We start from the raw sequence: 16,828 nt of genomic DNA on the forward strand, positions 1-16,828 counted from the left end.
ACATTGTTCTCGAACCATAGGGTCCGCACGCTTAAAGTTACGATGACAGTTTCATTATGAGTTTATGTATTTTGATGTACCGAAGGTTGTTCGGAGTCCCGGATATGATCACGGACATAACGAGGTGTCTCGAAATGGTCGAGACATAAAGATTGATATATTGGACGGCTATATTCGGACACCGGAAGTGTTCCGAGGAAGTTTCGGATAAAACCAGAGAACCGGAGGGTTACCGGAACCCCCCGGGGGGTTAATGGGCCTCATGGGCCTAAAGTGGAGAAGAGGAAAGGCAGCCAGGGCAGGCCGCGCGCCCCCTCTCCTCCTAGTCCGAATTGGACAAGGAGGGTGAAGGAAATATGCCCTAGAGGCAATAATAAAGTTATTATTTATTTCCTTATATCATGATAAATGTTTATTATTCATGCTAGAATTGTATTAACCGGAAACATAATACATGTGTGAATACATAGACAAACAGAGTGTCACTAGTATGCCTCTACTTGACTAGCTCGTTAATCAAAGATGGTTATGTTTCCTAACCATGGACAAAGAGTTGTTATTTGATTAACGGGATCACATCATTAGTTGAATGATCTGATTGACATGACCCATTCCATTAGCTTAGCACCCGATCGTTTAGTATGTTCCTATTGCTTTCTTCATGACTTATACATGTTCCTATGACTATGAGATTATGCAACTCCCGTTTGCCGGAGGAACACTTTGTGTGCTACCAAACGTCACAACGTAACTGGGTGATTATAAAGGAGCTCTACAGGTGTCTCCAAAGGTACATGTTGGGTTGGCGTATTTCGAGATTAGGATTTGTCACTCCGATTGTCGGAGAGGTATCTCTGGGCCCTCTCGGTAATGCACATCACTTAAGCCTTGCAAGCATTGCAGCTAATGAGTTAGTTGCGGGATGATGTATTACAGAACGAGTAAAGAGACTTGCCGGTAACGAGATTGAACTAGGTATTGGATACCGGCGATCGAATCTCGGGCAAGTAACATACCGATGACAAAGGGAACAACGTATGTTGTTATGCGGTCTGACCGATAAAGATCTTCGTAGAATATGTAGGAGCCAATATGGGCATCCAGGTCCCGCTATTGGTTATTGACCGGAGACGTGTCTCGGTCATGTCTACATTGTTCTCGAACACGTAGGGTCCGCACGCTTAAGGTTTCGATGACAGTTATATTATGAGTTTTGATGTACCGAAGGAGTTCGGAGTCCCGGATGAGATCGGGGACATGACGAGGAGTCTCGAAATGGTCGAGACGTAAAGATCGATATATTGGACGACTATATTCGGACATCGGAAAGGTTCCGAGTGATTCGGGTATTTTTCGGAGTACCGGGTAGTTACGGGAGAAGCAATGGGCCTTGATGGGCTTTAGTGGGAAGAGGAGAAAGGGCCAAGGGGCTGCTGCGCCCCCCCTCCCCTCTAGTCCGAATTGGACTAGGGAAAAGGGGGCCGGCCACCTCTCCTTCTCCTCCACTTCCTTCTCCCTTCCTCCCCTCTTGGTGGACTCCTACTAGGACTTGGGGTCCTAGTAGGACTCCACATCCTGGCCGCACCAATTGCCTTGGCCGGCCTCCTCCTCCTCCATCCTTTATATACTGAGGCAAGGGGCACCCCATGAACACAAGTTGATCTTCGTGATCGTTCCTTAGCCGTGTGCGGTGCCCCCCTCCACCATATTCCACCTCGGTCATATTGTAGCGGTGCTTAGGCGAAGCCCTGCGACAGTAGTACATCAAGATCGTCACCACGCCGTCGTGCTGACGGAACTCTTCCCCGACACTTTGCTGGATCGGAGTCCGGGGATCGTTATCGAGCTGAACGTGTGCTAGAACTCGGAGGTGCCGTAGTTTCGGTGCTTGATCGGTCGGGCCGTGGAGACGTACGACTACATCAACCAAGTTAACGCTTCCGTTGTCGGTCTACGAGGGTACGTAGATCACACTCTCCCCTCTCGTTGCTATGCATCACCATGATCTTGCGTGTGCGTAGGAAAATTTTGAAATTACTACGTTCCCCAACAGTGGCATCCGAGCCTAGGTTTTATGTGTTGGTGTTATATGCACGAGTAGAACACAAGTGAGTTGTGGGCGATATAAGTCATACTGCTTACCAGCATGTCATACTTTGGTTCAGCGGTATTGTTAGATGAAGCGTCCCGGACCGACATTACGCGTACGCTTACGCGAGACTGGTTCTACCGACGTGCTTTGCACACAGGTGGCTGGCGGTTGTCAGTTTCTCCAACTTTAGTTGAACCGAGTGTGGCTACGCCCGGTCCTTGCGAAGGTTAAAACAGCACCAACTTGACAAACTATCGTTGTGGTTTTTTATGCGTAGGTAAGATTGGTTCTTGCTTAAGCCCGTAGCAGCCACGTAAAACTTGCAACAACAAAGTAGAGGACGTCTAACTTGTTTTTGCAGGGCATGTTGTGATGTGATATGGTCAAGACGTGATGAGATATAAGTTGTTGTATGAGATGATCATGTTTTGTTGAAGTTATCGGCAACTAGCAAAAGCCTTATGGTTATCTCTCTATTGCATAAGATGCAAGCGCCAAATAATTGCTTTACTTTATCGCTATGCGATAGCAATAGTTGCAAGAGCAATTGTTGGTGAGACAACCATGTGATGACACATTGATATAGATTAAGATGATGGAGATCATGGTGTCATGCCGGTGACGATAGAGATCATGATAGTACTTTGGAGATGGAGATCAAAGGCGCAAGATGATGATGGCCATATCATGTCACATATTTTGATTGCATATGATGTTTATCTTTTATACATCTTATTTTGCTTAGTTTGACGGTAGCATTTTAAGATGATCTCTCACTAATTATCAAGAAGTGTTCTCCCTGAGTATGCACCGTTGCGAAAGTTCTTCGTGCTGAGACACCACGTGATGATCGGGTGTGATAGGCTCTACGTTCAAATACAACGGGTGCAAAACAGTTGCACACGCAGAATACTCAGGTTATACTTGACGAGCCAAGCATATACAGATATGGCCTCGGAACACGGAGACAAAAGGTCGAGCGTGAATCATATAGTAGATATGATCAACATAGTGATGTTCACCATTGAAACTACTCCATCTCACGTGATGATCGGACATGGTTTAGTTGATTTGGATCACGTGATCACTTAGAGGATTGGAGGGATGTCTATCTAAGTGGGAGTTCTTAAGTAATATGATTAATTGAACTTTAATTTATCATGAACTTAGTCCTGGTAGTATTAGCATATCTATGTTGTAGATCAATAGCTCGCGTTGTTGCTTTCATATGTTTATTTTGATATGTTCCTAGAGAAAATTGTGTTGAAAGATGTTAGTAGCAATGATGCGGATTGGATCCGTGATCTAAGGTTTATCCTCATTGTTGCACAGAAGAATTATGTCCTTGATGCACCGCTAGGTGACAAACCTATTGCAGGAGCAGATGCAGACGTTATGAACGTTTGGCTAGCTCAATATGATGACTACTTGATAGTTTAGTGCACCATGCTTAATGGCTTAGAATCGGGACTTCAAAGACGTTTTGAACGTCATGGACCATATGAGAGAGTTGAAGTTAATATTTCAAGCAAATACCCGAGTTGAGAGATATGAAGTCTCCAACAAGTTCTATAGCTAAAAGATGGAGGAGAATCGCTCAACTAATGAGCATGTGCTCAGATTGTCTGGGTACTACAATCGCTTGAATCAAGTGGGAGTTAATTTTCCAGATAAGATAGTGATTGACAGAATTCTCTAGTCACCATCACCAAGTTAATAGAACTTCGTGATGAACTATAATATGCTAGGGATAGCGGAAACAACTCCCAAGCTCTTCGTGATGCTGAAATCAACGAAGGTAGAAACCAAGAAAAACATCAAGTGTTGATGGTTGACAAGACCACTAGTTTCAAGAAAAGGGCAAAGGGAAGAAGGGGAACTTCAAGAAGAACGGCAAGCAAGTTGCTGCTCAAGTGAAGAAGCCCAAGTCTGATCCTAAGCCTGAGACTAAGTGCTTCTACTGCAAAGGGACTGGCCACTGGAAGCGGAACTACCCCAAGTGATTGGCGGATAAGAAGGATGGCAAAGTGAACATAAGTACATTTGATATACATGTTATTGATGTGTACTTTACTGGTGTTTATAGCAACCCCTCAGTATTTGATGCTAGTTCAGTTGCTAAGAGTAGTAACTCAAAACGGGAGTTGCAGAATAAACAGAGACTAGTTAAGGGTGAAATGACGATGTGTGTTGGAAGTGGTTTCAAGATTGACATGATCATCATCGCACACTCCCTATACTTTCAGGATTAGTGTTGAACCTAAATAAGTGTTATTTGGTGTTTGCGTTGAGCATAAATATGATTTGATCATGTTTATTGCAATATGGTTATTCATTTAAGTAAGAGAATAAATTGTTGTTCTATTTACATGAATAAAACCTTATATGGTTACACACCCAATGAAAATGGTTCGTTGGATCTCGATCGTAGTAATACACATATTCATGATATTGAAGCCAAAAGAAGCAAAGTTAATAATGATAGTGCAACTTATTTGTGGCACTGCCGTTTAGGTCATATTGGTGTAAAGCGCATGAAGAAACTCCATGCTGATGGGATTTTGGAATCACTTGATTATGAATCAGTTGATGCTTACGAACCATGCCTCATGGGCAAAGATGACTAAGACTCCGTTCTCCGGAACAATGGAGCGAGCGACAGATTTGTTGGAAATCATACATACTGATGTATGTGGTCCGATGAATAGGCTCGTGGCAAGTATCATTATTTTCTAATCTTCACAGATGATTTGAGCAGATATGGGTATATCTACTTGATGAAACATAAGTCTGAAACATTTGAAAAGTTCAAAGAATTTCAGAGTGAAGTGGAAAATCATCATGACAAGAAAATAAAAGTTTCTACGATATGATCGCAGAGGTAAAATATTTGAGTTACGAGTTTGGCCTTCAATTAAAACAATGTGAAATAGTTTCACTACTCACGCCACCTGGAACACCATAGTGTAATGGTGTGTCCGAACGTCATAACCGTACTTTATTAGATATAGTGCGATCTATGATGTCTCTTACCGATCTACCACTATCGTTTTGGGGTTATGCATTAGAGACAGCTGCATTCACATTAAATAGGGCACCATCTAAATCCGTTGAGACGAAACCGTGTGAACTATGGTTTGGCAAGAAACCTAAGCTGTCGTTTCTTAAAGTTTGGAGTTGCGATGCTTATGTGAAAAAGTTTCATCTCGATAAGCTCAAACTCAAATCGGAGAAATATGTCTTCATAGGATACCCAAAGGAGTCAGTTGGGTACACCTTCTATCACAGATCCGAAGGCAAGACATTCGTTGCTAAGAATGGATCCTTTCTAGAGAAGGAGTTTCTCTCGAAAGAAGTGAGTGGGAGGAAAGTAGAGAACTTGATGAGGTAACTGTACCTGCTCCCTTATTGGAAAGTAGTTCATCACAGAAATCTGTTCCTGTGACTATTACACCAATTAGTGAGGAAGCTAATGATGATGATCATGTAACTTCAGATCAAGTTACTATCGAATCTCGTAGGTAAACCAAAGTGAGATCCGCACCAGAGTGGTACGGTAATCCTATTCTGGAGGTCATGTTACTTGACCATGACGAACTTGCGAACTATGAGGAAGCGATGATGAGCCCAGATTCCGCGAAATGGTTTGAGGCCATGAAATATGAGATATGATCCATGTATGAGAACAAAGTATGGACTTTGGTTGACTTGCCCGATGATCGGCAAGCCATAGAAAATAAATGGATCTTCAAGAGGAAGACGGACGCTGATACTAGTGTTACTATCTACAAAGCTAGAATTGTCGCAAAAGGTTTTCGACAAGTTCAAGGTGTTGACTACGATGAGAGTTTCTCACTCGTATCTATGCTTAAGTCTGTCCGAATCATGTTAGCAATTGTCGCATTTTATGAAATCTGGCAAATGGATAAACAAAACTGCATTCCTTAATGGATTTATTAAAGAAGAGTTGTATATGATGCAACCAGGAGGTTTTGTCAATCCTAAAGGTGCTAACAAAATATGCAAGCTCCAGTGATCCATCTATGGACTGGTGCAAGCATCTCGGAGTCGGAATATACGCTTTGATAAAGTTGATCAAAGGATATAGTTTTATACAGACTTGCGGTGAAGCCTGTATTTACAAGAAAGTGAGTGGGAGCACTACAGCATTTCTGATAAGTATATGTGAATGACATATTGTTGATCGGAAATAATGTAGAATTATTCTGCAAAGCATAAATGAGTGTTTGAAAGGAGTTTTTTCAAAGAAAGACCTCAAAGAAGCTGCTTACATATTGAGCATCAAGATCTATAGAGATAGATCAAGACGCTTGATAAGTTTTTTCAATGAGTACATACCTTGACAAGATTTTGAAGTAGTTCAAAATGGAACAATCAAAGAAAGAGTTCTTGCCTGTGTCATAAGGTGTGAAATTGAGTAAGACTCAAAGCCCGACCACGGCAGAAGATAGAAAGAGAATGAAAGTCATTCCCTATGCCTCAGCCATAGGTTCTATAAAGTATGCCATGCTGTGTACCAGATCTATTGTATACCCCACACTGATTGGCATGGGAGTATAGTAGTGATCTAGGAGTAGATCACTGGACAGCGGTCAAAATTATCCTTACTGGAATAAGGATATGTTTCTCGATAACGGAGGTGACAAAAGGTTCGTCGTAAAGGGTTACGTCGATGCAAGTTTTGACATTGATCCAGATGACTCTAAGTCTCAATCTGGATACATATTGAAAGTGGGAGCAATTAGCTAGAGTAGCTCCATGCAGAGCATTGTTGACATAGAAATTTGCAAAATACATGCGGATCTGAATGTGGCAGACCCGTTGACTAAACTTCTCTCACAAGCAAAACATGATCACTTTTTGGGTCTTAATCACATAGCGATGTGAACTAGATTATTGAATCTAGTAAACCCTTTGGGTGTTAGTCACATGGAGATGTGAACCAATCACATAAAGATGTGAACTATTGATGTTAAATCACATGGCGATGTGATCTAGATTATTGACTCTAGTGCAAGTGGGAGACTGAAGGAAATATGCCCTAGAGGCAATAATAAAGTTATTATTTATTTTCTTATATCATGATAAATGTTTATTATTCATGCTAGAATTGTATTAACCGGAAACATAATACATGTGTGAATACATAGACAAACAGAGTGTCACTAGTATGCCTCTACTTGACTAGCTCGTTAATCAAAGATGGTTATGTTTCCTAACCATGGACGAAGAGTTGTTATTTGATTAACGGGATCACATCATTAGTTGAATGATCTGATTGACATGACCCATTCCATTAGCTTAGCACCCGATTGTTTAGTATGTTGCTATTGCTTTCTTCATGACTTATACATGTTCCTATGACTATGAGATTATGCAACTCCCGTTTGCCGGAGGAACACTTTGTGTGCTACCAAACGTCATAACGTAACTGGGTGATTATAAAGGAGCTCTACAGGTGTCTCCAAAGGTACATGTTGGGTTGGCGTATTTCGAGATTAGGATTTGTCACTCCGATTGTCGGAGAGGTATCTCTGGGCCCTCTCGGTAATGCACATCACTTAAGCCTTGCAAGCATTGCAGCTAATGAGTTAGTTACGGAATGATGTATTACAGAACGAGTAAAGAGACTTGCCGGTAACGAGATTGAACTAGGTATTGGATACCGGCGATCGAATCTCGGGCAAGTAACATACCGATGACAAAGGGAACAACGTATGTTGTTATGCGGTCTGACCGATAAAGATCTTCGTAGAATATGTAGGAGCCAATATGGGAATCCAGGTCCCGCTATTGGTTATTGACCGGAGACGTGTCTCGGTCATGTCTACATTGTTCTTGAACCCGTAGGGTCCGCACGCTTAAGGTTTCGATGACATTATATTATGAGTTTATGAGTTTTGATGTACCGAAGGAGTTCGGAGTCCCGGATGAGATCGGGGACATGACGAGGAGTCTCGAAATGGTCGAGACGTAAAGATCGATATATTGAACGACTATATTCGGACATCGGAAAGGTTCCGAGTGATTCGGGTATTTTTCGGAGTACCGGGTAGTTACGGGAGAAGCAATGGGCCTTGATGGGCTTTAGTGGGAAGAGGAGAAAGGGCCAAGGGGCTGCTGCGCCCCCCCTCCCCTCTAGTACGAATTGGACTAGGGAAAAGGGGGCCAGCCACCTCTCCTTCTCCTCCACTTCCTTCTCCCTTCCTCCCCTCTTGGTGGACTCCTACTAGGACTTGGAGTCCTAGTAGGACTCCACATCCTGGCCACACCAATTGCCTTGGCGGCCTCCTCCTCCTCCATCCTTTATATACTAAGGCAAGGGGCACCCCATGAACACAAGTTGATCTTCGTGATCGTTCCTTAGCCGTGTGCGGTGCCCCCCTCCACCATATTCCACCTCGGTCATATTGTAGCGGTGCTTAGGTGAAGCCCTGCGACAGTAGTACATCAAGATCGTCACCACGCCGTCGTGCTGACGGAACTCTTCCCCGACACTTTGCTGGATCAGAGTCCGGGGATCGTTATCGAGCTGAACGTGTGCTAGAACTCGGAGGTGCCGTAGTTTCGGTGCTTGATCGGTCGGGCCGTGGAGACGTACGACTACATCAACCAAGTTAACGCTTCTGTTGTCGGTCTACGAGGGTACGTAGATCACACTCTCCCCTCTCGTTGCTATGCATCACCATGATCTTGCGTGTGCGTAGGAAAATTTTGAAATTACTACGTTCCCCAACAGAGGGAGGGGCGGCGCCCCCCCTTTCCTTCCTCTCCTCTCTCCCTTCCTTCCCCCTCTCCTACTTGGACAAGGATAGGGAGGGGAGTCCTACTCCCGGTAGGAGTAGGAGTCCTCCTGCGCGCCTCCTACTAGGGCCGGCCGCACCCCCCCTTGGCTCCTTTATATACGAGGGAAGGGGGCACCCTAGGACACACAAGTTGATCTTCGTGATCATTCCTTAGCCGTGTGCGGTGCCCCCCTCCACGATATTACACCTCGATCATATTGTAGCGGTGCTTAGGCGAAGCCCTGCGACGGTTAAACATCAAGATCGTCACCACGCCGTCGTGCTGATGAAACTCCTCCCCGAAGCTTTGCTGGATCGGAGCCCGGGATGCGTCATCGAGTTGTACGTGTGTCAAGAACTCGGAGGTGCCAGAGTAACGGTGCTTGGATCGGTTGGACCGGGAAGACGTACGACTACTTCCTCTACGTTGCGTCAATGCTTCCGCTTCGGTCTACGAGGGTACGTAGACAACACTCTCCCCTCTCGTTGCTATGCATCACCATGATCTTGCGTGTGCGTAGGAATTTTTTTGAAATTACTACGTTCCCCAACAGTATTTTCCATTCAATTTTTATGGAAGATCAAGATCTTTCTTTGGTTAACTGTGCACTAACCGGCCAAAAAGAGGGTGGATTGGGAGCACAAAATATGTTGAGTTAATCTACCCAAAAAGAGGGTGGATCGAGGGTTGATCATTTATTTTGTCACTACTCTGTGGCCAAATTTATATTGAGTCTCTTATAGTGGACTTTGAGTGTACCTTCTATTGTTGTTCATGTTAAAAATGTTTTTTCCATTTGGCTTCCTCAATTTTGGAAGGAAAAAAAGATGAAGCTCTATGTGGGCATTTCTGCACTGCTATGGTATCAAGACCTGTAGAAGTGTTGTATTGCTTTGCCCACAAGAGGATGCATGCTTGGTCCTTTTGTGATTCTTCATAAATTTTTCTCTTACAAGTTCTTGGTCAATATTGCAGAAAAACAGGAAGATCAAAGGGAGTTGATGTGGGGGTAAAACTTCTAGAACGGTGGCAAGTGAGGCGTTCAATACTTCGCATGGATGGCGCCCTGGAGTCATGCGGATTACTAGCGGCTAATGGATGAGAAATGAAGATGTTCTGCTGGCACCACTCTCTGATAGTTTGATCAACTTCATTCTATCCTCTTGTTTGTGGCTTTTATTTTACCTTTATGTCCTATCTCGTATGATTTATTCCTGTTGTGGGTATTTACACCTCTTGTCAGTTTCCCTGCTGCAATGATTTGGCGTGTAAGCATGTTAACGTGGATGACGTTCCTTTGATCACTTGACTGGCTTTGGGTTGCATCCCTGATATGCCGACAGAAGTTGATCTACTAGTAGATGGTTGGCTTTAGGGTGAGGTGTTGGTAGTTTGTAAAGTTTGTAACAAACTCCGATTTTCATTCTTTGGCCTGTGTCATACTTCACATGTCTATTATTCGTTCGGCTGGACATGTAAATGTATCTTTTCGGCTCGGTCAGTGTGTTAGTCTACCTTTCTTCCTTTCCCTTCTCCTTCCTTCTTTTCTTCCTCCCACACTAGACCTAGGCATTTGTTGGGCCGGATCAGGTTTTGATGGTCAAAATGCAAGCCCGAGCACGTTTCAGATGCCCCAAATAACTCTCTTCTCAAGTCTAAGATGGGCCCAAAAACGACTTTTCCGAGCCAGGCCATCGATGCCTAGGTCAACCCCACACACTCCCTATGCCGTCCATCTCTCCTGCGCCGGACCACGACGACTGGGGGTGCGTCGATAGGTCAAACTTCTAACATTCACCCTCGAGAAATTATGATACTCCCTCCGATCCATATTAATTGCCGCTGCTCTAGTACAATTAACATGAAATTGAGGAAGTAGTTATTTCACGTGTAGGTACCTACTAGAATATACTTTAAGCCACGCAAGACGGCAATGGTGCAAAATTGCAAAATCACATCTTTTGAAGGACCAAAGAGCAAAAGGCGGTGTAGCAAGTCAAAGTCAGAACTCGGAGGTGATAGAGCCCTCTCTCTCAGACGCACACACGGTCAGGCAGCGGCTGCTTGGCTCGCTGGTGATCAGGGCTTGGGTTCTATGGCCCTCGTGGATCCACAAATCCCCCTTTCTCCTCCTCCGCAAGCCTTCCTCCATATTTTAAAACCTCCCTCCCACCACCACTCCCCCACCGGAGCGAGCAGCAGCGCCAGCCGCCAGCAGCCATCCAACTCCTCCCCGTCTCTCCTCCCCCTTTCTTCTCCACGCAAGCGCAAAAGAGGCTTCGTCACCAAATTGGGCAAGATTCTCTCTTTCCCGCACGCAACCAATCGCCAGCCAGCCAGCATCACTCGTCCTGCCGCGGCCGCTGTGCAACCAAGGATTTTTCTGCCGTCCGTGCTTCTTGGGGGCTCCGAGCGCGCGCGCGAGCTAGCCTGCGTCGTCGTTGGTGTCTAGGTTCTTGGATTGGCGGGCGAGCGAGCGAGCTTGCTTGCCGAGATGCTGTCTGTGAGCTCGCCGAGGGTGCACATGAGCCGGAACGTCGTGGATTTGGGCCTGCTGGCCGCCTGCCGCTGCCGCCGCTGGGCCGCGCGCCCGGCGCCCAGGCGGCGCGCGCCATGTGTTTGTTTCGTGGCCGCACCCAGCCAGACAGGTTTGTGTGTCTCTCTTACTACCATGCCTTACCTTATCTCTGCTGGTTGGTTCAGAGACGTTCGGTACAACACACTACGCAGCACACGTCCTGCCTGTAGTACCACCGTTGCTTGGAGTGAAGCTGACCTATTAAAATTCTTCTATGTAGGTCTTGCGGCGATCGACGTGCCGGCGGCAGAGACCATTGCCAGCGCGGCGGCCGGGACGGCGAGGCTCCCCGAGCGCGTGTCCATCGCTTCGCTCTTGGATGTCGTCTCGGATGACCTGCTCAAGCTCAACAACAACCTCAAATCGGTGAGCGCCTTCTCCAGGTCACATTCTCTTTGGTCTTTGCTAAGCTCACTCAAAATTAAAATTGCTTTGGAGAAGAAGATGCACCCCTGTGTTGTGTAGGCTGTAGACGTATGAATGACTAGTTTCCTTCTTCAGACTCTGTTTGACAGAAGCTCTCATTGCTCATGTTATGAAACTGCTTAGGAGGTTCCTCTGAAATACGTTCCGCCCGTCTTATTCGCACACTATTTTACTAGCCAGGATTTCCTTGGTCCTGAAATCGATTACAGTTCCTTATACCGTGTGGAAAACAATGTGAATTCAGAACACCTGCAAGTTCAGTCCAAATAATGTATACCAGCAAACCAAAAGGTGGAAAGGCCACGGTTTGAAGGAGATTCTGCTGGGTTTCTAGGTGTATGGTTTCAACTTTGAAGTGTGTGCTGTTTGTTTTCCTACTTCAATCTCGGGTTGGGAAGGAGCTGTGTTTCAACCCAGCTTTGGATAGTGTTAATTTTGATTAGTAAACTAATGGCACGACAGTCTTAATTGCTACATACTTACTTCCCTACAATAGACCATGGATAATGACGGATAGTACATCAGTGGATTGAAAATCATGCAGTAGCTACTATGCTTTCATGAATTATTCCAAGTTCATAAAATTTAATGGGACATATACCGTTGGGCCCAAAAGAAAGAAAAATAAGATGTCATAGTTTGCTGTGCACAAGTGTGCATCGGTTTAACTGTTCTTTAGAAGGGGATTGCACATAATCCACATGACTACAGTCTACAGACATGACTAAAGACAGAGACAGCTTCCTACTTGTGCACGCCTTTCAACTTGTCCGGATTCTAATCATGTAATGGCCCATATTTGATGGCTTGGAGCTGTGAGTAGCTGGCCTTTTCTGAATAGGCAATCTCTGTTTGCGTAATCAAGACAAGAAACTTCAGAGCACATATCAAATAGATATAACACACATATCTAACTAGTTTTCAACATAAGATTTTTCTAGACTAGTTCCTGTTGAGTTCGTGTTTTCCACAGTAACTACTTAAGTAGCTGACACGACCTCAATAGCTTATTGGTGCAGAAAACCCAGTTTTAGTATCTGCCGCAGAACAAATTTTTGGTGCTGGTGGAAAGAGATTAAGACCAGCATTGGTTTTCCTGGTGTCCAGAGCAACAGCAGAAGTAGCTGGCTTGTCGTAAGTTCCTGTTCTTGTTGCAGCCTTGGAATTTCCAATATTTTTTGTTTTCATGCACTCAGAGTCTCAGACCTTTTACCATTTTGCATTGCAGGGAGCTAACTACAGAACATAAACGTTTGGCTGAGATCATAGAAATGATTCACACTGCGAGTTTAATACATGATGATGTCATAGATGATAGTGGGATGCGCAGAGGTATAACGAAAACCGTTCTTTATTCATCATACTGGACACAGTTTAATGAGGGGATCGATAAATTGAAAATTTTGTTCTAAACTAATTTGATTATTTGCAGGGAAAGAAACCATTCATCAGCTATATGGAACACGGATAGCGGTGCTTGCTGGTGATTTTATGTTTGCACAATCTTCTTGGTTTCTGGCAAACTTGGAAAACATTGAGGTTATAAAGCTCATCAGCCAGGTACTGAAGGATTCAGTAAACCTCATCCTCTTCTGTAAAACCGTATATAAGACTTCTATATAACCATTGGTGTGCTCACAGGTGATCAAGGACTTTGCTAGTGGTGAGATTAAACAGCAGTCGACCCTTTTTGACTGCGACGTCACCCTGGACGACTACCTGCTCAAGAGCTACTACAAGACTGCCTCCCTGCTCGCTTCAAGCACGAGGTCTGCGGCCATATTCAGCGGGGTGAGCACCGCCGTATGCGAGCAGATGTACGAGTACGGCAGGAACCTGGGGCTGTCGTTCCAGGTGGTGGACGACATCCTCGACTTCACGCAGTCGGCGGAGCAGCTGGGCAAGCCGGCGGGGAGCGACCTGGCCAAGGGGAACCTGACGGCCCCGGTCATCTTCGCGCTGCAGGAGTCGCCAGAGCTGAGGGAGATCATTGACTCGGAGTTCTGCGACACGGGCTCGCTGTCGGCGGCCATGGAGCTGGTGCACAGGAGCGGCGGTATCCGGCGGGCGCAGGAGCTGGCCAAGGAGAAGGGCGACCTGGCGCTCCAGAACCTGCAGTGCCTCCCCAGGAGCCATTTCAGGACTGCACTTGAGAACATGGTGAAGTACAACCTTGAGAGGATCGACTAGATGGATGGACGGATCATTCACCTGGTCTGTCTGAAGATGAGATACAACCTGCAGGCGGGCCCAGATTAGCTTGTACTGAAATCCTGCTTGCCAGTATCATGTCGATTTCTTGGAGATGGTCGGTGCGACAACGTCAGAAAAACGTCGTCTATTTTTGCATATCGTGTAAGTGCAAGGTAAATATATTCACTGTATATGCGAAAGATGGAGCTGTTCTTTTAATTAGTAGTATAACATAAGATAGCAGTAGTTATTTTTTTCCTTGGGATGAAAAAGAAAAACATGTAATTCCGTTTATTTACAGTCGGAAGTATGAACATGAGTTAACATGCCCTGTAAAACCTAGCGTGCGCCATTCTGGACCGTTGAGATGTTTGCCTGGAAGACAACTTTTTATTAGTATCTCTTTACACTCGTATGGTTCAGAAGTGAAGTAGTAGCAGTAGATGCCGGGGCGGGCGGTTGGGTTGGGTTGGATGGATCCAGCTGAGCGGAAACGAAGGGACATGGCGCACGTTATCGTCGGTGGCCGCACCTTCTCCTTCCTTTCCACTTCTTCCAATAATTAAATGCTCTTTTATTTTTACTTTAAAAAATAACAAGTGGCACTTTTTTTTGCCTCGCAGAACAAAGCAAAACAAAGGAAGAATACTCGTGAATGTATTATAAAGCGGTCGCCAGGATAGGATACTCCCGTCCCGCTCCAAGTAGGCGTATTCTATTATTATTACTCCTGAGTAGAGCATTGTTTTATTTAGTTTTCCCCATTGCTTCTCCGTCGGTGGCTCCCAATTAATCAGTAAAGTAATCGGCTGATTAACCACCGGTACGGTATTTTTTTTTCTAAAAAAACTTTTGATCTATTTATCTTTAACTATGGCAATACGACAACACAAACACACAAAAAAATACATTCAGATGCATAAATCGTCTAGCCGACGACTACAAGCATTGCAGCGAGCCGAAGACATGCCGTTGTCATCGACCCTCCATCGCTGATACTAGCACGAGGGAAGTAAAATGGATGCATCCACTCATTCATTTAGATTCTCCTAACACGTGGAGCTGTCGTACTGTACGTAGCACAATTGTAGGGAATCATTGGAGAAGAGGGACTGGGTTCGGTTGGGTAGTAGACTTATTATTAGATAGTAGATGGATTCATTCATCTCCTCCACGTGACGGTGCAGGCAGATGAACGTGATGATGTTCTTTTATTTACATTACACACCACGGCAGGAAGGAAGGAAGGCAGATGCTACGTGCCGTCTGATCCGATCCTGATGGTAAGTCAAAGCCGTGTGTGTGTGTGTTGTGTGTGTGGCTTTCAAGGTTATTGTAGCTGGCGTTTCAATTCCGTCACGCGCGCCACGGACGCCCGCCCGCCACCTAATTCTGCAACTGCACCGACCCGAGAGAAAGATGGTCACAGGAGACCTACCCCCAAACCTACCTCAAGCAACTCTGGCTTGCTCATTTTCTTCTTCCTTCTTTAAAAAATGTGTATGTTAACTAAGGTAAAACATTCCACTACAATCATTACCATCACACACGGGCAGGCTTTTTTAGCATTTTGAAATTCGAAACCTGTAGGACACCCTCCAACCCTCCTCGGTTCAACTAAATGAACCAAGTTTTCAGAATTTCCGACCAAAATTGAACTAAGGTGGTCAAAGGGTTACCTTGTACGCAGTCGTCGCTAGATGATCTACGAATCTTGATATAATTTTTATTATTTCTGATGGCCGCTGTACTATCACGACTGAAGATGAATAAATCAAAAGTTTCCTGCAAAAAAAAAATTAACTAAGGAGGTCAGAGGGATACCCCTATAGGTTCCAAATTTGCATCCCTAGGCTTCGTCATGCAGGATGGTACCGCACCGCGTTACACCATCACTTTGTGCATCGAGCTGCATGATCTAGGCTGCTTCACTAGCGCCACGGGGAACCTTCCGAGCTCTCTCTCTGGAGTTTGGGAATTGTTGAAGCAACAACCGGGTACATGTACATGTAATGTCGAATGATGACTTAGTTGTTCAAAATGTATGACAAATGGAATTGACAAATGCCAAGCGTCCGGTTTAGGGAAAGGATGGATGAGGTGACAAGGCGTGGGCGCACGGTAGGCTTGTCAAGATCCGCGTATTTACACCCGCCCATTTGTTGTATGAAGCGCGTGCCAGAACGATGATGAGCACGTGCACGTATGGTTTTCCTTGTACTTGAAGATCGCTATGCGAGCTAGATTATGTATGACCCGAGAGCACACACAGAGCCAGGAATCTTTTGCAAGGGGGTCATAGAGTAGAAGAGGTAAAATGTTGGAAAGGGGCCAAACATGTAGACTTAGAACATTTGTGCTAACAATATAGGGTTCTTTCTAGAAAAAAAACAATTAGCATGGGGGGAGCCATGGCCCTGACCCATGCACCCCTGGCTCCGTCACTGCCCGAGAGAGCAATTGAACTACAAAGTGCTATACTACTGATCAGAGAAAATGTTGGACCCCTAAGGAGGTAGAAGCAGGGATTCGATATCACCTACAGATATCCATGTTGTTGTTATTCATAATGGCCAATGCAAAGTTCCAACCATTGCAAGGCTTTAGGCATTTATTTCCAAGGTTCCAATCTTTGTTACGAGTAGAGAATATAATAAAATGCCCCATGAGTCTGCAGCATTAGATTGGAGTGTAATAGAGTGCACATAATGATACGGCAAACAACGCAGCCC

At 45.0% G+C, this 16,828-nt stretch overlaps 1 protein-coding gene across 1 annotated transcript; it reads left to right on the plus strand.

Annotated features, from left to right (window-relative positions):
* Window positions 1-11,031: 11,031 nt before the first annotated feature.
* On the plus strand, window positions 11,032-14,497 carry LOC125531192 (solanesyl-diphosphate synthase 2, chloroplastic). Its single transcript, XM_048695604.2, has 6 exons — window positions 11,032-11,547; window positions 11,698-11,843; window positions 12,910-13,037; window positions 13,132-13,235; window positions 13,336-13,463; window positions 13,545-14,497. The coding sequence occupies exons 1-6, from the start codon at window positions 11,394-11,396 to the stop codon at window positions 14,091-14,093; spliced, it is 1,209 nt and encodes a 402-aa protein (XP_048551561.1). The 5' UTR covers window positions 11,032-11,393; the 3' UTR covers window positions 14,094-14,497.
* The last annotated feature ends 2,331 nt before the right edge of the window (window positions 14,498-16,828 follow it).

This window comes from Triticum urartu, chromosome 1A (assembly GCF_056163025.1).
Source record: "Triticum urartu cultivar PI428250 chromosome 1A, HENAU_Tu73, whole genome shotgun sequence".
Classification (NCBI taxonomy): Eukaryota; Viridiplantae; Streptophyta; class Magnoliopsida; order Poales; family Poaceae; genus Triticum; species Triticum urartu.